The following is a 24,015-nucleotide window of genomic DNA, read 5'->3' as shown; positions in this document are numbered from 1 at the left end:
AATTCGCTTGTTTACGGCCCTACTTACTTTGAAGTTTGAACAACTAGCATTTTCCAAAGTGGGTAGTGGAATTGACTCCCTCCATTTTGAACTTGGGTTGATTGGGATTGTTTCACTTCATTTGCTTACTGCTTTAGACTTGACATTGGCACCCTAATTAAGTGTTATGCTTATGGGTATTTGATCTGATCGTGTAATTTTCCCTTAGAATTCGAAAAGTAGAATCATTTTCAAGTTCAATACTTTACCTCTTAATTTATTAGTAATTGGTATTTGGGAAATATGGACTATACAACTTAAAAGATTTTATCATGTTGAAGGAAGGTTGTGGGTATAGGGTTGTTTATTGTTTGGATTTTGGGTATGACACTTTATTAGTTTATTTTCGGTTAATGAGTGTCCTATAGCATTTATTAATGTTGAATTTTATAGTAGTTGATTGGCTTTTATAAGTAGCTGAACCACTTTTATTTTAAAGAGCATTTGTTTTACTTTCGAGATGACATGTTTAACGTGCAAACTATTGAGCCACACACATCTTGTTGGTTAGAAATGAAAAACTAATAAATATAAAGACAATTTAAGTATCAAATGACACATACGGTTTGTCCTCAATTAAATCTCGATCCAACCTTAAAAACCTTAAACTTCTTTATTTTTCGGTTCTTCAAATAGTGCAAGTTTCAAAAACATGCTACACATACACAATAAAGAGCATTTGACTAATTTTGGACACTTGCTTATGTCAGATTTATGGCCCGTTTGGTAGAGAAGTTTGAGTAATGTTGTTTGTATTTTTTTGAAATACATGTGGGTGAAAAAGTGTGTGAAAATACATGTAATGTTGTTTAAAAACTGAAAACATATTGCTAAAATACTCTACCAAATGGGGCCTTAATATTCTGGAACATAAGATATAAGCCAAATCCATGCATAATGTTTTCTCTTTTTTTGGTAAGGAGATAGTGGGATGGAGGAGTTGAAATTCTAATCTAGTTATTTGAACCAAGTACGGAACTAGGATTCAAAGTTGGGAGGGGGGAAGCTTAATATAAGTTTGTTGAATTTCATAACGTCCATTAACATCTTAATCCCATATTTATGGATGGAATCTATGATCATGTTGCAATGAACTGAGACTTATTTCATCAATAGCGATTCTTCAAAATGTTGTTCATGATTTTCAGAAAATAGGATATCAGTAATGACTTCTAATTTATTTGTATTTTCTTTCAAAAAAATCAAACATTGTAGTTGACTTTCCCACTATCTACAAATCATATAAAAGTTATATAATTTATAAGAATTTATTTTACATTTATATAACATTCAAATAATTTCTTGACTTAAAGAGTCATGAGATTTTATCCGATGTAAAAATTAATGTTTATTTGGTTTTGTTTGGGTCTAATTTTTGGAACAATGGATTTATAAGATAGGGAAATAATGAAGTATCTCAAAATTAATTAAATAAATAGTAGAATGAGTACTCTTCATGTGTTATTTAGACATGGCTTACACCATCTTTTTTTTCTTTTTTTTGGATGAGTACACTTTTTATTATTAGTTACTTATCTTTTGAACCAAAATTTGACACCTATATACTCCATCTAGCACTATAGCAAACACGTGCCACAAACCCCTCTACCCAAAGTGATCTGCCTCACAGGTTCACACAACAAATCTTAGAAAGAGTAGAGCAGGGGACTGATGAAAGATTTCAGAGAATAGAGAGGCCAGATTAGAGAAGGAAGAGCTTGATCTACTATACTGCCTAAAGGGTATTCTTGTTATCTAGATTTGTGATTTGTTTGATTGATTTTTTTGAGTTATTTTTGGGACAACTGGGTAAAAGGGTAGGTCAGATATTTTTTCTATTTGGCTTCCATGGGTCAATTTGTAAATTTTTTTTTTTTTTTTTTTTTTTTTTTTTTTTTTTTTTTTTTTTGTAGAGGGGGGCCATGTGTATAAATTTTGGGACCATAGCTTAAAATTTTTGTTTATATACATACAAAAGTCAAAAAAATTTTAAAATTTGGAGAGGCCATGGCTCCTCAATCCAAACGTTGTTCCATCTCTAATTTGGATCACAATATTTACTGCATCATTTTCTACGACTATATATCTAAATTATAATTGATTGCATATTATTTTTATATTGATCTACCATTTATAATATGTTGCATTAGAATCATAAGAGTTCTTCTACTATATTAGTATTAGTACAAACAAATTCACAAGATTATAATTAAGTGTTTGTCACTCCCACATTAACTCACATTTTGTTTTTTTTTCTGCCCTTAATATTTTATTTTGTCAATACTAAATTTTTTTGAGTACTTCTGAAAAAGTTAGAGCAAACAAATATGTGGTGTAGCTGTAGATTTTATGGGTTCTACCTGCAGGTCCTGCACGCATGAACCAAACAGAGGAGGTCATTTTTAGCCGTGACTTTGAGCCCCATGCTAGTACTCCTGATTCTGAAAAGAAAAAAAAGAGGTCTGTCAGACTAGAGCCACGCACGCGGGCCCCGGGGGGGTGGGGGGGGTGGTGTCCTGATGAGTGAGTGTGCCGTAAATAAAAGTTACAACTCTGGGCTGCAAGTGCAAAGTAGCAGAACTTTATGTGGTAAATGACGTAGATCGATGAAGAAAGCGGTATTAATGATAATGAGAGAAGGGACCTACTTTTGACTTTTAGACAATTTAGGCAGAATTCTGATCAGAGAAAGGCCTACTCTACACTCTACTGTCCAATAAAGACCTGAACAGTGCAATTGTGAGCTTGAGAATTGTGAATCTTGTGATCATCATCACCCTGCATGCGCATTGCACACAACCCATTTATTACAATGACCCCGCTTCTGCAGTTGTGCTCAAGTGAGATAGTGACACACACGATGTATGAGTTTTTATTTTTTTTACAAGATAAAAATTTTATTTTAAGATAAAGTATATCCTTTCTAAATATTTGAATTGCAGTCTATCTCTTTCATTTCACAAAATCTTTGTGTTTGTGGAGTGATTATCATCTTAAGAGTATTCGGTGATATGTATAAGATGATATTAATCGAGTTATTTCAATACACAATTAATTTCATGCTCTTCTTCATAAGTATTTGGTTGACCGTCACTTTTATACGAACTCATCATTTACTATTAACCTCAAATAATTGTGAAAATAAATGTTAGATTAGTTGTAGTCTTCAAATTTTTCAAACCTAAAATGCTCTGTTTGTTTTATTTCACTATGATAGCTCATTTGATTTAAAATCTTTGGAACAATGTACAAATGATGTGAGGGCATTAAAATTTTTAATTAAATTCAAATAAAAATGATTATATTAAATTATAAAATATAAGATTAAAAAAAAAATTAATTGGATACTGATGTTTTGTACCTAAGAATACGCCTAAATTTTATCTATAGTTAGTTTATATAAGTGTTAACATCTCAATTCTCTATATATTTTCTTTCTAAATTCTCTCATGGTTACCTACATTGAGTGACCTACGACCACCAGACGCATCAACGTCCAATACAGCGATCCACAACCATTATTGGCTCTAGATCAACCATTGTAAACCATGATATCAACCCACAATGCAGGAGAGAGAAAAACAGTGAGACCAATGGACAGAGAGTGCGAGAAAAAGGTGAATAAAAAAGAAGAAAAAATATTGCAAAAAGCTGTAGTACTTTGTATATCCAGCCAGGTATATGTGAGAGCTTTTTTGTGTAGGTTTTTTACTATGATGCTGACTAATTTAAGCTCAAAACGAATTGGAAGAAGAGTTGGATGTAAATGCTCTAATAAAATGATCTTAACGCATTCGTGCGAAAGTAATGTTATTTTGATAAATTGTATAAAAATATTTATTCTATATTTGTATGTGAATCTTTATGCAAGTAAGAAATCAGAATCAATTAGGAAAAACAATAGGAATAATTATATCATCATTTATATGTAGGGCTGGTTTTAAAATAAAACATATTCCATTCCATAATTAATTTCTTTTGCTTTATCTCATCATATCTTAAAACAAACGTTTCATTTCAAATTCATGATTACCCTTTATATTCAACAAAAACATAAAAATAAAAGCATTACTCTTTATTATTAGGATAAAAGATTTTATCAATTTTAGTTAATTAGAATCTAGGTCTTATTCAAAAGACTTACGAAATAAGTGTTTGTAACTTTATATAATAATTTTGAAAAAAATTCACATGAAAGTTCCACACATAACTATGAGATGAAAAAGTTAAAGGTTTTGTAACTGAATTGACAACTCCTTATACACAAAGTGTTTGGAGGCCTAGGAGAGAAAAAGTTCGAATTACAAAGTTAGCAGCATGTTATAATTATCTCTTAAAAAAAAAAACATGAAAGGGAGAAAATAAAAAAGTTGATAAGATAAAATAAAATAGTTTTTTTCATCATTTATGTTTCGTTAAAAGGATGAAAAAGTGAAATGAATTTAAATTTACTTTGTTTAGTTGAAAAGCAAATTAAATGAAATGAATTTACTAAAAAAAAAATAAAAGGAACCGAAAGGTATAGATGGGATGATCCTTCTCACAATGCCCAAGGTAATATGCAACGCATTGAAAATTTGGTGAGGCGACCACGACAACTTGCATCTCTGCAGGTGTAAATGATGGCTTATCATTCTCCTTTTTCGACAAAAAAAAAATATTGTATCTGTAACTATTGGACACTTTTATAGACATATATAATCATAAAGCATACAATTGGTAACTATTAATAACTCAATGTTATTGAGGCTATGGGAAAAGGTATCACCAATATAATTCTTAAGGTTGTTGCTGTGAATGTTTCATACCTCCCATTGATGCTATCAATATTAGTTACTTCCATCTTCTTCTTTTTTTTTTTTTGTTCAAAGTTACTTCCCTCTTTTGTTGTTAGAATTTATCTGATGTAAATAGAAATGCTAATATGGCCCCCACTTCTTCATTTACTGGGGCTTTGATTATAATTGCTTGAGAACAACCACCCCCCCCCCCCCCCCCTTTTTTTTTAATTGTTAGGGTTCTTTTAATTTTGATTGTCATAGATACAGATGGGACAACCATAGGTGATTTGTTTGTTTTTTCCCAATAAGATTTTAAACTCATGGATGTTTTTCACATATTACTTTAAACTCATTGATATTTTCATTATCGGGTCTTAAAAAATGGTTTAATAGATACAACTTTGTTTATACTTTTTTTTTTTTTTTTGTCATAACTTTTAAAAGTGATAAACTATTAATTATAGACAACTAGTGTATATATAATTCGTGCATATGTACAGTACAATTAAAAAAATTTACAATTACACACATATATGGATTCAAATTATACTCTCTCTCTCTCTTTTTTCTTTTTTTTTGGATATATACATGAGTTTACTATTTCTTTTTTGGTTTATTGAGTTTTTGAAGATTTATTTATATTAAACTTTCATTAACTCACCTAGAACAAAAATTAAAAAAACTTAAATAGGACATGTGGCGTAAAATTAGATAACAATTGAAATTCAATTTAAAACTTAATTGAATTTTCTCTCAGCTTTACCTCTATATATATATATAGATAAAATTGTATTTTTAATGTAAAAACCAAAAATAAATTTTCACTTGAACAAATAATAAAAACGTGTCTTTTGCATTTCTTCTAAAAGGGTATTTTTATGTCTTCATATGATTCAAAAATTCCTAGGAACTACCGTACAGACAAGGGTAGTCGAAAACTTGGACGTCAAGGCAAGAAAATATGAAAATATTTCAAAGCTTTGAAGTTTGAACACCTGTCAATTTCCCAAACAACAATTCAAAATATCAAATTCCTTACGTCTCTAGATTCCTGATTCTATTGTCAACACCGTAAACGCGTCAAATAGAATTGTATTCCTTGAAAAAGATGGAGCTTGGAAAATCAAGGATTTGATAACTACCCAGATTTTATAAAAGACCGTGGCTTTTTACTTTTTTTGCTTTTGCCAAAAGGGAATCAGATGTGTTTTGAGTAATTGCCTAATTGCACCGCCATTTCAAAAAAAAACATAGAACTTCATGTGAAATTGCGCTCAGGGGTACTCAGGACTTCTTTAAATACAAAATTCTCCCCATGAGATTTACATGTGATATTTTGGCACCATTGAAAATCTTATAAAATTACTTATTTATGTGTGAAAACATTAATAGATGTTAGATACAAACTAATGAACATTCCATGTGTTTAGAGAAACAAATAGAAACACTACAAGCCTTAACTAGTGGATGATGTTAAATTACTAATTGTCCTAAAAGTTTAAACTTTTAAGACAATTGGTTATTTAACATAGTATCAGAGCAAAAGATCCTGAGTTCGATCCTTATATTCACTCTATCTCCCATTTAAAATGTTAAATTCTCACTTTTTGGGCCCCCACTTATTAAGTGGAAGTTTAGGCCCACAAGTGAGGGAAAGTGTTAGAATTACGGTTAAGTGATTAAATTCATCATTTCCTAACAGTTTAAGTTTTTTGGACAATCGGTAATTTAACAGTTTGTATCGATTGGCCTTATACTTTTTTTTTTTTTTGATAATTTTATATCTTCTGTTTAGTTATTCAATTCTATATCCTTAATTACTATCCCAAAAAAAAAAAAAAAAACCATCTTGTTGCCAATTTTATCTTTTTGCACAAAAACAATATTGCTTAATACTCATGTAAAAAGATTTGGGTAATTTACCTTTTCAAAAAAAAAAAATTTGACAAGCGAGGGTAGCCAAACCTCTTCAAATATTTGAATATTTCATTGAGAGCATACAATCCTCTCATCCCATACACACCAAGTTATTATAGAAAGGATTCCCATGAAGAACCCTAAAGGTGATTCCAAATTAAATATAACACTTTCAGGCTTCGCTTGGGAGTTCATAAATGAATGAAATGGAATGGTCATAAATGAATGGAAAGGAATGGAATGGAATGGAATGTATTTAACTAAGGGAAAGAAATTGAAAAGAATGGAATGAAATGAAATTAAGTAACCTTGATTGGATGTTTTAAAATAAATGAATGAAAATGAATGAAATGTAAGTAATCTTGTTTAGGAGCAACATGGAAAGAATGGAATAGAATCATTTTATGACAATATTACTATTAGACCCCTATTTTAAAATAAATGGTTGAATATATAGGGGTATTTTGGGAGTTTTAGTAAAAAAATCATTAAATCTAAATCCATTCTCTCCCATTCCTCCCAATTTTGGGGGAATGAAAATTTGAGATTTTAAGGGAATAGAGAGGAATGGGTATTCCCTCCTACCCATTTTATTCCCTCTCACTTAAACTCTCAAATAAGGGAATGAACTTTCCATTCCCTCCATTAAAACTCTCAAACAAGAAAAAGGAAGAATATTCTAAAATTATTCTTTTTATTCCTTTCCATTCCATTTCATTCTCTCCTCCCAAGCAGAGCCTCGGAGTTTAAACTAAACCTTACACATTCAAAGAGGTTTCAATCCAAACTATAAAGTATAAACCCATTTTGTGTGATGCTGTTATGGAAAATACTTTTATTTTTTTTTTTTTTTTTGAGAAAAGGAAAATACTTTAACATAATTAAATTATGTGGCATAGAATGAAATAATGTTCATATATAATAAATGCATCACATATATTTGGAAACAATCAGACGGTGTCATTTCTTTTACCAAAATTGTCATGAATGAGTTATGAGTATGGTTTGAATTAACACATTTTCAAAGATGTAGGGATTAATTTAAAATTTTTGCAAGTGTGGGGTTCAATTTATAACCATCCCTAATTATTGAGTTTGAAGTATAATTTATCTAAAGATTTTTTTAGTGTACACATAGGTCTAAAAGATGACTTATGTGTACTTTACTTTTTTTTTTTTTTTTTTTTTTTTATTTAACACTTTTAATTTGACATGACAGTCAAATTTGAGACCTCTTATGTAATTATCCTTTTCTTTTTTTCTTTTTTTTTTTAAACAAAGAAATAAACTTTATTCTTGGATTTGAGTCGTGATACAAGTTTTGAGCCTTTGCATGATACAAGTCGTGATACAAGTCGTGATAAAAAGAGTTGAAATTAAAGTTGGGAACTCATTGGACATGCTAGACCTCGAGATCCAGATAAAAACCTTTAAAAAAGAAAAAATTATATCAGACAACTAAGAAGAAAAGTTAACTTTTTTAACTTTTACCCCTTCCCTTCCTATCCATAATTGCATCCCATGCAATAACCCTATCCAAAACTTTACAAATTTCCCGTTGCTCCTTTCTCATCTGTGTGTATCAGAAATGAGAATAAGATTCCTGTACTTTGCATCTATCAATTTTTCTTTTTATCTTTTAGATCTTTTTTGTTTTTTGTTTTTTTGTTTTTTTGTTTTTTTTATTTTTATTTTATAATTCGATCATTGAGAGAAAAGAATTTGAAATTTGAACGTCTTCGTTGAAAATACTAAGAAATGTCAGTTAAGTTACAAAACTCTTTATTGAGGTAGCAATAGATTTTGATTACAAAAAGTTTAAGGATACAACTTTTGTACCAAAATTTTTACCATAACTCTGATGTGATCAATTGGGACAAATAATGTGGTTGTAAAAGAATTGTTTAGATTATTTCAAGTATTTGTGTTCAACATTTTGTGTTACTTATACCAATGCCTTCTAGAAAGTTATACCAAAATGCATTAGTAATGGTAGGTGTGTCATGTGTGAAACAATGTATTTTTTAGTTAAACAAATAAAAACCAACACCATTAGGTACGAACGGATACCCCTAAATTGCTCTATGCTTAGATTATCACTCAGTTTTCATTTGGGATGGATGAATCATTTGAAAACTATTTAGTGTTCAATACTCTATAATAGTCAAGAGTTTTGTAATTTAATTGACACATTTTGAAAACATCTAAGATATCCCTATCCCATTAACCATTGTAACTAAAAAAAAATAAAAACTTTTATGATAAAAAGTTGTAATCAATTACGAAAATTGGGCTAACCAAATGCTTTGGGAATAATTTTTGAGTATGAGATTAGTTTTAGAAGTGTAATAACAAGACAGCATTAGCAAATCTCTAATGATTCGTTTGGATTGAGGGGAGGGAGAGGAAATAGAGTAGAGTTGAGTAGATTTGGCCCAAAATTAGTTTATTTTCAGTCAACTCTACTATACTCCCCTCCACTCCCCCCCCCCCCCCTCTATCCAATATTGCCTTGTCTCTCATCTTTTTTCCAACTCCAGTACTTGTTTACGTATTGATTAGTGTCCAACCACTCTATAATTAAAGTTTAAATTCAAATTAAACTTCAGGGTGACAATTACATTCATAACCATAATCATGGTTTTATGACTGACAAGCTTTCCTCATGAAAGACATATAAAAAAAGGATTCAGATCCTCTAGATTTTCTAGGGCACTTTATCAATAGATTTACTTAAATCTCAACCACACGTTAATGATCTAATGGTCTAGATTCTGTCATGTCAGCATTCCACTGACAATATTCTTAAAATAATAAAATAATGTTGCAAACAAAATAATTAAGATTATTGTTAGTAGAATGATGACATGGTAAAATTTAGACCATTAAGGCTGTGTTTGGTTGCCGTAAAACGTTTTCCGGAAAATACATATTTTCTGGAAATGCTAATTTCTGGAAAAGGAAAATATTTCTGTGTGTTTGGTTGCATTTCAAAAAATTTTCCAGAAAATATTTTCTAGTGTTTGGAAAAGAAGAAAGGAAAACACAAATCAGAAAACACAACTCAGAAAACACATCCAGAAAACCCGCCGGCGCGAAGGCGATTCACCGGCGCGAAGGCGATCTCGCCGGCGCGATCGCGTTCGCGAGATCGCGATCTCGCCGGCGCGATCGCGATCTCGCCGGCGCGAACGATCGCGAAGGCGAGATAGATCGCCTTCGCGATCGCGTTCGCGAGATCGCGATCTCGCCGGCGCGAACGATCGCGAAGGCGAGATCGACGAACGATCGCGATCGTCGATCGACGATCGCGATCGTTCGTTGACGATCGCGATCGACGAACGCGCTCGTCGATCGCGATCGTCGATCGACGAGAGACGAGCGCGCTCGTCGATCGCGCTCGTCGATCGACGAGAGACGATCGCGATCGTCGATCGCGCCGCTCGATCGACGATCGCGATCGTGCACCGCGCCGCTCGTCGGCGCGGTGCGATCGTCGGACAAGAGGCGCGATCGTCGATCGCGCCGCTCGTCGGCGCGATCGTCCCTCTCTCTCTCTGATCTGGGCTCTCTCTTCTCTCTCTCTCTCCGGAAAATCATTTCCGGAATTAGTTTGAAGTCAATTCAAACGCACCCTAAATCATTAAAGAATAGTTAAGATTTAAGGAAATTTATTTACTAGAGTATCCTAAGAAATCTAGAAGATCTTAATCCTAAAAAAATGACCCTTTTGCCAAGTAGTAGAGGCGGAGGGGTAGTTGGCTTTCTAGCATTTGGAACTGGAATGTGGACAATGACAGGATCATTGTAAATTTACAAGGATTTGGTTAATTAATGTCCTAAATGCATGAGTTACAATAAATTTCACCTTTTATTAGTATTTGCCAAAAGCCTTGTTGTAGTCCAATTGATTGGGACATCCTGATATGTTTGAGACATTCTTAGGGTTCAAATCCTCTCTCTTCATTTTCCATTATAATTATCGAATTATTATTAAAAAAAAAAACTGCTAATTATTTTTGTTTTTATTATATTGTGTTAAAATACAAAGTCAAAACTATATGAAACAAAATTACATAAAAAAAGTCTAGAGTTTATACCTGATTTTAGATTAGATTTCAAGTTTTTTTTGGGAGAAGGAAAAGTTTTGGATTTTTATTAACAAAATTATAAACCTTGTATCTAATATGAAACCAAGTTGTAAACTTGCCTCTCTTTTATTTATTTATTTATTATTTTATACATTTCCCCCTTAACAAAATTAAGAATAACATATAGTTTATCCTATCAATTCTTTTATCGTATAAAAAACGAGACCCAATTTACAATTGAGACAATAAGACAAGAAGGGGCATATTTCATACTCTTAATATCCTTTTTTTTAACGATTATGTTTATAAATCTAATTTTTTAAAAGAACATCATTGAATGCTTTTTTTTTTCTTCTAAACACTTCCTCCCATAGGTTAAATTTAGAAAATTCAATTTATTTTCTAAGGAATATTATTTAATACATTATTTTCAATAAAAAATTTATAAGTTTCTAATACTATCCTTTTTACTTTAATCTTAAGATTGAAAAAAAGAAAAAAAGAATATTGACCTTTCAAATGAAGGAAAGAGTAGACTAAGACAATTATTAATGGATTTTATTAATGTGTGCCCTAAGGGCACACATTAATTTTTATTTTTGAAAAAAAATTTCTTGAGAATTAAAAAAGTAATGACAGTTTTTTCAATTCCCGAGAAAATATTTCCAAAAATAAAAAGCTTAATGTGTGCCCTTAGAGCACACATTAACCAGACCTATTATTAATAAATTGGTCCGCTGACTTATCAGAAAGGACCACATTTTTCAATATCCCAAGTGAATACAATAGAAAACTAATACTTTTAGAACGTATAAAGCTTTGAAAACTACTATAATCTTTAATTCAAAATTCAAATATAACTAAAATAAAGTATTGGCTTCTCAAATAAAGGAAATAACAAGCTATAAACATTATTAAAACTATGTCAACTAATTTTCAAAGATAATCATATTTTGAAATATCCCAAAAATATATTACAAAATTATTAAAGGGCCGAATGGAGTGTTTTGATTCTTGAACTTGAGAAAGGTAAGAAAGAAATAGAAAAAAGAAAAATAAGATCTATAATTTTCCCAGGCCTTGACCTTTTACAATTCTAAACTTCTAGTAGTACCAAATGTTTACTAATTTGTGGTCGAAATTTTGCCGCTGGGATTTAGATATATTAGGTATTGCGTCCTACCAGAAGACAGCCTACAATTTTGTGAAATTGGACAACCAAATCCAATCAACCATACTCACCTAGCCAGGTGCGGCAAACGAATTGGGTAGATTTCAAAGGTCGCTTTTGCTGTCTCACCGTGCAACTGCATGGATTAGTTGCTATCAAAAAATTTGAAGGGTCATTTCAACTAGTTTAACCTTTACAGTAGAGCCACTAAACGATGCAACGAGGGAAAAAGTACAAGACAATTGAGTCCCTACTAGAAGGTGAAGTAGGATAAGAAACGAATTGGGTAGATTGCAAAGGTCGCTTTTGCTGTCTCACTGTGAAACTGCATGGATTGGTTGCTACTTGCTATCAAAAAATTTAAAGGGTCATTCCTTTACAGTAGAGCCACTAAACGACGCAACGAGGCAAAAAGTACAAGACAATGAGTCCGACTCCCCACTAGAAGGTGAAGTAGGATAAGAAACTCTTCAAAGTCTCTGGGGATGTCTCGGAAAAAAAAAGGATATAGAAAAAGGAAATAAAGAACTTTTAACAGGAAAAGGCTAATTAAGGACTCTGCAACAAAACATCATGAATACATAGAGAGTAATAATTAATATAACACCCTAGATGCTCCCTAAAACGGGAACAAAGCTATCATTTCTTTCAATCTTTAAACCTTTCGAGGGAAAGAAAAGTTTTTTTTTTTTAATAGAAATAACATTTTCTGATCCTATGTTCTCTAGTTAATACTCTGCATACTTTGACCACATCACTTTTTACAATTGGTATTTATTTATTTATTTATTTATTTTCGATTTGGAAATTTCTGTAGCCTTTTCATTCAAAACATAAGCAGACATGATTACTTTACATGGACTCAAAATTCTACAGAATAGGGTGCCTTTTTCATTCGAAATATCTGCCAGAGTGCCAACAAGTTGCATAAGCAAGAAATAGGATGATTCTAGATATTAAAAGCTTTTAATCTAGTTAACAGTAGTTGAGTATCAAAGTGCATTAATTAAGGTTGAATTTTTTACTGTAATAATTAGTTTTTTTTTTTTTTTTTTAAGAATTCACACATCATTCAATAAAAAGCATTTGTTTATTAGTTGTTTTACTTCCAAGTGTAGTGACACTCGCTCGATCCTTCCTTTATAAGTGATTTAACTCACCTGTGGACAAAAGCTCAAATTTTTACACCAAATGCATATGGTTCAAAAGAAGCCGAAAACGAGTTTTATAGCATGGGATGAATGCGTTGGAATAAGAAGGGCAGGTATTGACCATATTAATATGTGTGCATTATTTGGGTTAAAAAGAAAAAAAAGACCATCTGTACAAGGGTGAAGAAGAAAAGAAGAAGAGGAAAGATCCAACGCAGATATTTTGGGTAGGGGTGCATGAGTTAGATTGGATCGGGTTTAGGGTATTTTTCAAACGGCCAGGACTGAGAATCTCCAACCCAAGGTGGCTCTATATTTACAATTTAGGCTATGTATTATTAGTAAAGTCCATATGTACAAGTGGATTGTATTCTACTCCACCAATTCGTTCAGAAATCTTCAGAATAAAGCTACACGAAGTTACCTGTGAAATTTCTGAAAGCATTGGACGAGATTGTTCGTGTATTGCACTCCAAAAGAGGGTTCTTTTCAAACATTTGTACAAGACTACAAGTGTCGCTTTATTTTGATGGGAAATGTGGCCTTATTAGGCAAACATATATTCACAATGACTATCAGCTATACATGGTCAAAGAATACAGGATCAGAGAATAAACTAATATATAATGAAGAGAAGAAGGGGATTGGAAGGTCAAAGGCGGGAATGGATAGCTAAACTCAGTGATAGATGACATCTGTGCACAGCTTGAAATGTGGTATTTTAAATTACTAATTCACAGCTAGACTTTAGATCCCGTTCACACAGAAGGCCCATCCAGCTTTTACCCAAAAAAAAAAAAATAGAAGGCCCATCCAGCCTTTCGGCTACATAATGCGAAGTGCCATTCTTCTTTTTCTAGATTCCAATCACAAGTGAGGCGTGGAACCTAAACCCTTAACTCGTTCACAAATTCAACCACAAGTTAATCACAAGAGACTTTATCAATTAAATTTAATAGACACCACAAGTTCTCTAAAAAATTTGAAGTCTTGCAATGCTGTTCATAATTAGCAACTTGAAAAAAAAAAAAAAATCATCCTAGTTTTATTGCTTCAAAACCTGTGCAACTTTCAAACTTTTTTAATATCTGTAAATATGGCTTTCTTAATAATCAAGTAAGAAAAAGAAACCTTCCCCCCCTCCCCCAAAAATAAAAGGTGTAGAAGGAAACTAAAACAGTTAAAGCGTGTTATTAAGTTTAGTGCCTTTTCTTGCTTGTGTTTAAATGAAATTTTAAACCAAACTAGGAGTCACCTAAGTTGAATGCCTTTATTGCTTTTGAGGGTGACGGTTTTTCTTTTAGGTGGACAGTACAGTAGAGGAGGGAGAGGATTTATTCACATATTTCCATAACATCTGTGAGTTTATCATGGAGTAGATGTGGGTATGCTGATTGGTGGAGACTTGAGAGTGGAGAAACATTCACTTTTTGTGGGGCCAAAAACCCAGAAATATTCACTTTGACACCGTTTTTTCTTTTGGTGCTGAGACTCCCAGACCGCAAACATCAATTGATTTCTGTCCAAAGCTTTAAGCTAGATCCAAGTTGTTGGCGACAAATTCAAAACAGCTTTGTTATTCATTCTTAGTCTCCAGAAAATGCAAAAAATAAGGGGCAAAAGAGGTGATACAAAGAAACTTTTTACCCCACTTTCCTTTTATTGTAATTTTTCCTTGGTGTCAAGTTTTATAAAATAATTCCTAATTCCATATATCTCACAGTGATGACGTATTAATCTCAAACATTTCCTTATGAATGAAGAAAGTGTAACACTAAACTTGTACACATTAATCACTATCATCAGGTAGGATTTTAGAAGTCCCATGATGACAATAACTGTACCATCTAGTCAAAACATGGGTAGGGCTTAAATGAGCTAAACCACTAGCAAGCTGACCGAGTTCAGCTTGACTTGTTGAACTCAGACACATTCAAGCTCATTTGATAGACAAGCTTGCTTTTGAGCTTAGCTTTGTAACTCATGAGCTCATTTAGTACATTCAACTAGTTTTACAAAAATATAAACATAATTGGGTAAATAACATCTTTTTAGTAAGCATATAAACATGTAACTATATTCGTCCTTAAACCAGGCTCCTGTTCGGGCGCAGTTGTGCAAAGCTAAGCTCCAACATGGCATGTCAAAGAAAATAAACCAAGTCAAGCTTAAACTTTGTTATTTCTCACAAACTCAGCTCAAGCTTGTCATGCAAATTCTAATTTGTTACCTTCATTAACATTTTATGACTTCTATAGATGCAATAAGATCCACTATTTACTCATTGGTGATATCACAATTAAACCAAAGTGCAAACAAACAACGGAAGTTTCACAAAAAGGCTCAGAAAACCTAGTTCACAAATAGTGATGACAAAATTGCTAAAACACCAATCACAATAATTATATTTAGGAAATAGTTAGTCGGTAGAGGCTTATCTGGGCTTCCACCAACTGCTTCATACTCTGCCCGAATCTTCTGCTTCATAGTCTCTGACAGTTCACTCTGCAAGTACATAGATAAGACTATTGAATTTTATTCCTTTCCTCTTCATTTAAGACTTCCATGTTTTAGATGTGAGTTCACAGGATTTGAAAAAAGCTTCATCTTGTATTATTAAAAGACACACGGCACAAGAAAACAAGAAACTTGTTTCTTAATCCTGCAGCAAACCATGAAAAGCAAAGATGATGAACAAATTGCAAACAAAAATAATTTTCTCTATCAGATATTCTCATGCCAAAAATTGTAAGGAATTTCGGACAACCATTGACTAAAAAACTATTAGGATGTAAGTTCATAAGGATTACAACCTTCCCAGATGAGTACTTGGCTGCCACAAACTTCTCTGGTGCAGGTTCTGATGGACCATCATTTATCACAATACCCTGATATTCAAATTCAGGCAGTTATTTAGAGTAGTTATCAACAAATTATAAAGAAATTTCTTATATTTAAGTAAATTAAAAAAGAAAGAAAAGATAACAGTTCAATATGTTTTTGTGTGCATGTGTGAGTCAGTGGGTCTATAAAATGTCTGTTCTTTGAGCCATGGATTTGGGATTGGGGATTGTAAGAAGTAGTTGGTTGATACAAAGCAAACTCAACAGAAATATTGCCCAGAGAAACACAAGGTTGAAGTCACTACAAATTTGTGCACATGTCTATGTGGTGAGTAATTATTATTTTTATTGGTAATTACACACACCCCTCCACCTTGTTCTTACAACAGGGGGACATACTTGTTGAGCAGGATCCCGTTGGCTCTGTAGTGAGTAATCATTCAAGAACTAATTTAAGTATTTGAAAATCTATAATATTTCACATTTATTATGTGTGATGAACATTAACCAGGGTTATGTTACATAGGCTTGATGGAACTTTGTCAATAATGCAGACCATTTCATAGATTTAGTATAACCATGTCATGCCAAGGCCAAAAATAGCTCTCGCATCAGCATATGTCTGGCCAACTAATGAAACTAGTTATATACTTGGTTAGCATCCTTGGCAAAGCAACAGACACAATCATCAAAGGATAACAAACCTCTGGAGGTTCAAATTTGGCTCCAAGGTTGCTGAGTTTGGCATGAGCTTCAGCGTAATCCTTGAAAAATGCTTCTTGATCTTCAGCATATTTCTCAGCAAATACCTAAAAATCATGTAACGTATCAAAACAAAATTTCACGCTAGATAACTGTCTCACAGCCAAAACTCATTTTGTTTCACCTTGAATGATGGATCTTCAAAAATTACAGCATCAGTTGGCAAGACCAGTAAATCTTCATCTCTTCTTTCTTTGATATCCTGACAGAACAATCACAATCAGTAAATGGGAATTCTCAATTCTCCACCCACTCCCCTTGGAATTCATAATGTATACGTAGAAAGAGTTGTAATTTTCAAACCTTAAAGTATGAATTATCAAACTTCAACCATTTCACTGTCCAGGACTGTCCCCCAGGTGCTCCAGGCCCATCTTTCTGTTATGGAAAAGATGCCAGTCATATCTAGCAGTTGGTTTTGCTGTTTTTCTTTTTCATCTTTTATTTTTATTTTTATTTTTTTGATAAGTAACAATGGTATATATACAAAAGGCTACTCTATGCATGAAAAGCACAGAGCAAATCCAAAAATTACAAAAAGAAGAAAAAAGAAAAAAGACATCTTTTATTATTATCATAGCAGCAACTACTGTTTAATCCTAGATTCTTGAGCTATCATTTGTGCAGAACAGAAGAAACAAAGCAAAGCATTTATTTGTAAAATTAGAATCATTAGCTGATATAATACAAGGACATAGACATATATTACTGATAAAAGACTCATACGTTGCTGATAAAATGATGTTCTTCGTCATCTGGTAAAGTAATCATGGTAGACAAGGATTTCAACATTAGTATATTCTTTCTATACAACAATTTGAGTTTTAAAGGGGCATTAGTCATGATATCCAATGCAAATATTTAATCTAAAAAAATTCCTCATACATGATGTCTAAGCATACAAGAATAAATGACCTATCTATGAGAATGTATCTGGTCAGAATCAATTGCTGGCTCTTGAACAACCTGGGTTAAAGGATGTTCCTGATCATTTGATAATGCACAAAATTAGCATACACTTATTCTCATCATATTAGCATATGACTTGAAGCTATTTTCCACTGTCAATCATGGAATCAATCACTTTACCGTAATTTATATTGGTTTATCATCTAACACAATCTGATGATAAGAGAAGAATACTTCAATAGCTCTGGTTAATGGCTATAGGTATTTTTTGAATTTTCTATGATTGCTATAGCAGATTTTATATGTGTGTTTATATTTAAACTCCACAAACCCCTCATAAGTATGGCATGAAAAGTGTAACTTAGTCACAATATGCTCTTCTGCACTCATGAACAGAAGATGATGATTCCATACCGTGTACTTTGTCTCTGGCTTGCCCCAACCACTGCGTTCCGGTCTGGACCTTCCCAGTGTGTGTGCACCAGATAATGCAACTATTTCCTGAGCATTAAACAGCTTCACAGTTAAACATCACAAGCATAGTGAGGTAATATCGAAAAACCAAGCATACAGCTTCATCAAAATTTTACCTTGTCATTTAATCCCATTCTGTAGAAAACATTACGTAGATGATCAGCAGGTGAAGGGGGGCCAGCATCTAGTCATCAGATGAATTTAAAATAAAATAAAATAAAATAAAGTAAATAAAACCATAAAGGCTTAAGCAAAGAAGATTTACAAGCTGCATCAGATTTACAAGCTGTATCATTCTTTTTACAAATTACAGATACCAGAATATTCTGTGCTCCTTACCAGGAAGCCTCCCTTCTTCTGGACACTGCTCAGGTCCTGTGACATCCACTCTTCCATACTTCATGGGGATTTTGGGGCCCCCAGCTTCCTGAAATTTCCAAGGAATTGGTCATAATAAATCTTTTTTAATTTGTAAATTCTATTCAGAAAAACTTCTAGAGTTGGAGTAAGGACAACCTCCACAGCAGTAGCACTTGCCAACTGAAACAAGTCTGCATATGTCACACCAGAATACTTTTCTTTGATAGGCTGAAGAAGTTTCAATGCATTCACAAGACCTGAAAGGCCAGCTTGTAAGACAATATTACCATTAATCAAGCTAAATAATAATCAACGTTCAATCATTACCAGCATTGGCTGCATGTTTCAGCTCAATTTCAAATCTTAAACTTCCATTAGCTCCACCTCTTTGTGGCCACTCCTGAATGTTTTTGTTGTAAGTACCAGCATCATGCCATCCCAAGCGAACCTATTTTACATAAACTAGGTTAGATGTAGGCAGGGGAAAAAAACCCTAATTGTTCCAAAGATCTGTCTATGTGGTACTCACATAAATACCAATATCAATAAATAGAAATCTCCAAAGGTCATTACTAAAATAGTACTCCCTGCTTCCCATTTTGTTGGTCATCCTTAGAAAATCCAGCTTTTTAAGGGAACATCATTTAATAAGTTGTTTTTTAAATAAAAAGACACAGGTTTCCAAAACTGCCCACATTAATTTAAACTTTTGTGAATCAAAGGTATTGAATTTTTAAATAAAGTAAATGGCAAGTTAGGAAAGTATCAATATTGTGTTTATTAGCATTTCAAAGATGACTATATTTTAGGACACCAAAAATGGAATAGAGTATCAACAAAATGGGATTGAGGGAGTATTTCTTAATTGCATAGTTAACATCAAATATAATAATGTGAATTGGCAAACGAAATCCATATTGAGTAAACATTTCATTTGACACGATGATCACCAAAATTGCATTTGTAAGTTGGTCATTTGAGTTTTTTGTCTTCAAAGTCTCACATCAATTTTTCCAAGGTTTCAAGCAAGGCTTATAAAAGGCTAATAAATTACATAACCTTTACCCAATTAATCTTTTTACATGCAACATACACACACAAACAAAAGAAGAAAATGTTTTTAAGGGTTTATCCTAATGTTGATTTTCCTTCTACTCTTGTGAGAAAAGGGTGAGGGTGAAGTTATGGGTTCAGAACCTTCCATGTGAATGTAAGAAAAGGATAATGGTAAAGTCATGGGTTCAAAACCCAGCAAGTGTGTGCACTTATCAAAAAAATAACCAGCAAGTGTGTGTAACTTACTAATTAAAAAGATAATAAAAATGTTCATGTTCCTTCTACAGTCACTTATAACTTTCACCACACTTTTTGCATAAAGCATAAATAAACTTATAGTGTATATGTTAGCCCAGCAGGATGAGTATAACACAATACTTTTTGCAAATACAAAAGATCATACAATCTGAATGTTCATTTTCCAACAGCTAGAAACTTCAAGCCTCGAACTGAATTAATTTTTCTATCCTTTATATCAGTATAGAATATCTAATGAAAAATGCTAATGAGATCAATGAAACTTCCTCCTCATGCAAGAATGTGTCAAGGGTGAGGGTTCAAAACCCATTAGGTGTGTTTTTAACTTACCAATTAAAAGAGAGAGAGAGAGAGAGAGAGAAGAGAGGTCTGAATTTACAAACATACTGAACTCCAATGTTGTTCCAACACTTGAAACCACCTATAGTAGTGTTGTTAAAAGCGTGCTTAAGTGCAGAGTGCACAGGCCTTGGGGCTTTTTCCCTCTAAAGTGAGGCGCCCTCACAAAAGTGCACCTTAGGCATGCTTTTTTAGAGCTTTTTTTTTTAGCGCAATGTGCACTTTTTTGAGCTTTTTGTAAATTTTTTCTTAAAAAATCCTGATTTGATTTTTAGCCATTAGATCTAAATATGTTTGATATAAGCCATTGATTTAATATATAAAAACTAATAGTGTGGTGTGCTACCATATAACTAATAGATGATAGCAATGAGTGGTTGACTGGAAGAGTAGAAGAAGATGAACTAGATGAATTTGTTGAAGATGATCTTGTGTTTGATAATGATATTTTGACATGGGGTAGTGTTGCTAGAGCTTTTGGAGTTGAAGAAGAAAGATTCAACTTGAGATCAAGAATGGGGCCACTAGGGCAAGCAACAGGTACAAGTTCTAGTTCACAACATGATGGAGATGAAAATGATAAGGAAAATGATGAGGGTTACAAATCTTGTGATGACAATGATGATGGTCCCTTGCTTAATGAGGATAATGATTGTGTAGATTAGGATTGCATTGCATATTTGCATTGATTTTGTTAGGAAAAGATATTTTGTTGTATTGACCATTAATAAATTTTTTTTTTTTTAATGTGCACTTCACATCGATCAGGTGCGGGCTTGCGCTTTTAACAACACTAACCTATAGTGAACTAATCAGTAAGCTATATTTTGCCTAAAAATTCATTTTCAAGATTAAATTTAGTAACAAGAGAACACACCATGGCCTAAATCCCTCACTAGTAACAAGTCACAACGTTATCCATATAGTTTGATGTCTATTTCAATTATGTCACAAAAACGTAAACAATCCGATCAACATGTTAAGACTGTCAACGTCTCATTGCCTCTACAATATGTATGATTTTGTTCTCACTTAATCTAAAGTTCCATTTCACCGTTGTCATTTGAACCTAAGACAGCAAGCCACTAGGGCTTAGAATTTCATTTGGAGCAACTTTGTTTGCACCAATGATCCTACTAAAAACACGAATTACTTTATTACTAAACCATTGAATATATATACATTATATAATTATAAAGTTAAAGAAATTTGAATGTAGCATTTGATCACTGACAATTTCAAGTTTGCAACGGTTCTAACAAGCAATTTGCAGAAGTGAAAAGTTGAAGAACCATGACTTATACAAAATAACTGAGACTCTCAAAACTCTAGGCATTTGATCCAAACGAGAAAATCCTCAAAAGGCAAAAAAGAAAGAACCAAATACTTGATGAAATTGAAGCAGTTTGAATGTGAATAAAATCGCTTGCATAATAAGCTGAGTTCAAATTGATGGAAAATACCAGAAGAGGATGGCAGAAACTGGTGTCGAGAAGCTTCTTGATATCATCTCTAGCACTCTTCAACTGGTCAGGATCGGACGCCGCCGCGCATTTCGGCGAAGCAGTTGAGCTCAGACCTCTCTCCGATACGCGAACCATCGGCGATCGTTTCTGATAGTTTAATAAAATAAACAAAGCTAATTTATCAGAGACAGTCAGTTAAACACAAAAACAAACAGAGCAGCATAAGGGAGAGAAAGAGAGAGAGAGAGTACCTGGTTGAGAAAGAGGTGAGAGACGAGAGGAGAGGATTGGAGGCATTTGAGAGAGGAAGAGAAAGAGAGCCTAGCTCTAGAGGCGGCGGCGGCGGCGGCGGTAGCGGAGGGGAAGATACGAGAAGAGGCGGTGGTGCTGAAAGCAGCCATGGTTGTTGGAGCAGGAGTTGGTGGTGATGGTGATGGTGATAGTGTGAGACTCAGTGACAGTCGCTCTGCCATTTGGAATGGAATGGGTTTGATTCCTCTTTTTATTCTCTCCTTTTGTTTCGGATTGAATTTGGATGGGCCAATATCAATATGAATATTTATAGTGCCCAATGGTATGCCGTAAACACACGCTCGGACTGGGCTCGTTTGGAAATGGGATTGGGTTTGTCTACTTGTGTACTGCTGTCCGCATTCACTCTACCCCACCCATCACCCACCCATCTCAATAAACAAAGTAGGATTTTGTTTTTTTGTTTTTTGTTTTTTTTATCATTGCTTTGTGACTTGTGAGTCGGCAATTGGTTAGATCAAAGGTGGTTCTCTTGCCTATACCAAAAATCAATTGACATTTTGATCAGATGATAAAAAATAATCATCATGAAGCAAACGTTATAGGTTAAAATTACATTGTGTGTGCATAGATTTAATAAAAATGGATCGGGATAACTCGTTTGAATTTAGAAGATAAAAATTGAGTATGACTATGAGCATTTTTGAACTAGTAAAAGAAAATGTCAAACTGAACCCGGCATGTTAAAATAGTTAGTTGGATCATATTAACCCATGAGTCAAACCTTTTCTTCCTGTAGAGAAATTCTCTTTTTTTTTTTAAGAAATAAATACAATATACTGCTAACCCGCAGTTTGAACCATTTCCCCCCTAAACTCCCAAGCACTTTGTACATAGGGAGGTGCCAATTCAGCTCGAACCCTTTCCTCTATTTCCATCTAAGTCGAACTTTCTTTGTTTCATAATTTTAAGACTCTTAAATATTTTTTTCCCCTTTGATTATTACATTCTTAGTTTCTTCTCCTCACCATTTTTTTTTACCTTGCTTTTTCTCTAAGTACAGTGAAGGTAAATCTCCCTCCTCTAATATTGTTTCTCATTTTCGCCTCTTTGATCTTGCACCATCACTTAGCAAATGACAATCTTTGATCTCCATCCGCCATGACCATGACCTACGGCTACCAATTGCCAATATGTTGTTGCATTCAACCATCAATCTTGATGGTAATTTTTTCGAGTAAATTACACTTTACCACCCTAAACTATGCACTATGTTATACTTTGCACCCTAAACTATTCGAACGCACACTTTGCACCCTAAACTATCATACTAATCACACTTTGCACCCGGGTATTACTTTTGCTGTTATGTTTAACGAAATGCTACTGCGCATGACAAGCACATGCATCTTGCTTAGGTTGAACAAACTTAAAAAACCAAAACAACCTTCTTCAAAATCAATTAAAACAGAAACTAATTTTTTTCACATCTCTCTCCTGGTCTCTCATTTGTGGAGCATCTTCCCCAAATTCAAATTTTTATAAACCCTAAATCCCCAATTTGAATGACACTAAGATATAGTAATAAAACCATGATAAGATATGATATACTATCGATTGGGGAAGAAAAATATTCATGTCTTATGGCTGCCATGATCTTGAGGTATGTTTTATTGCTACGCAAATAAATTTTATGTATCAGGGGAGAAAGGCAGTGCTCATGCCAATCATAGGCAACATCCTTAGTGAGACTATTGAGAAGGTCACAGACTTCATTGTTACTGCCCAGAACATGATAAAAGATCCTCTTTTTACAAAGAAATTGAATGTCTTTGAGTGTGTTCATAAGTCCATCAAAGAACATAATATAAGATGTGAAATAAGGTTTTACACTTTTATTGCATTGTTCATAGGCAACAAGATTTCTCAAGATTGGTCTAGTTTTACCTATTGCCTTCTTCAAGCCCAATATGAAATAATATTTAAATTAGATTTTCAAATTGGGATTTAGGTTTTATAAAAATCTGAATTTGGGGAAGAGGCTACACGCATGAGAGACCAAGAGAGAGATGTGAAAAAAATTGGGTTTTGTTTTAAATGTTTTTGAAGAAGAGTATTTTGGTCTTTTAAGTTTGTTCCACCTAAG

The 24,015-nt window shown here is 33.2% G+C and overlaps 1 protein-coding gene across 2 annotated transcripts; it reads right to left on the bottom strand.

Moving 5' to 3' along the window:
• Positions 1-15,409: 15,409 nt before the first annotated feature.
• On the bottom strand, positions 15,410-22,149 carry LOC126698175 (probable L-ascorbate peroxidase 6, chloroplastic/mitochondrial). Of its 2 annotated transcripts, none has more exons than XM_050395199.1 (12): positions 21,869-22,149; positions 21,615-21,764; positions 18,826-18,946; positions 18,655-18,755; positions 18,478-18,565; positions 18,255-18,322; positions 18,079-18,165; positions 17,059-17,133; positions 16,880-16,957; positions 16,698-16,802; positions 15,964-16,038; positions 15,410-15,655 (listed from the first exon to the last, which is right to left on the bottom strand). In XM_050395199.1, exons 1-12 carry the CDS (start codon positions 22,088-22,090, stop codon positions 15,503-15,505), a joined length of 1,323 nt encoding a protein of 440 aa, XP_050251156.1. In that variant the 5' UTR covers positions 22,091-22,149; the 3' UTR covers positions 15,410-15,502. The 2 variants fall into 2 exon arrangements, with proteins under 2 accessions (XP_050251156.1, XP_050251157.1); XM_050395200.1 differs by having other exon boundaries at positions 15,410-15,812; positions 21,869-22,148.
• Positions 22,150-24,015: the final 1,866 nt, after the last annotated feature.

The sequence above is a fragment of the Quercus robur genome, chromosome 9 (assembly GCF_932294415.1).
Source record: "Quercus robur chromosome 9, dhQueRobu3.1, whole genome shotgun sequence".
Classification (NCBI taxonomy): domain Eukaryota; kingdom Viridiplantae; phylum Streptophyta; class Magnoliopsida; order Fagales; family Fagaceae; genus Quercus; species Quercus robur.
The sequence above is the reverse complement of the archived record's forward strand: the minus strand, read 5'-3'. Positions and strand labels throughout refer to the sequence as shown.

What these genes read in the sequence shown, in the direction of transcription:
- LOC126698175 (XM_050395199.1), bottom strand. Translation starts at nt 22,090, where the DNA reads ATGGCAGAGCGACTGTCACTGAGTCTCACACTATCACCATCACCATCA. An exon ending in AGAAGAAGGGAGGCTTCCTG is followed by an intron (nt 18,323 to 18,477) that starts GTAAGGAGCACA and finishes TCTGATGACTAG; the next exon opens with ATGCTGGCCCCCCTTCACCT. An exon ending in AGCCAGAGACAAAGTACACG is followed by an intron (nt 17,134 to 18,078) that starts GTATGGAATCAT and finishes TTTCCATAACAG; the next exon opens with AAAGATGGGCCTGGAGCACC.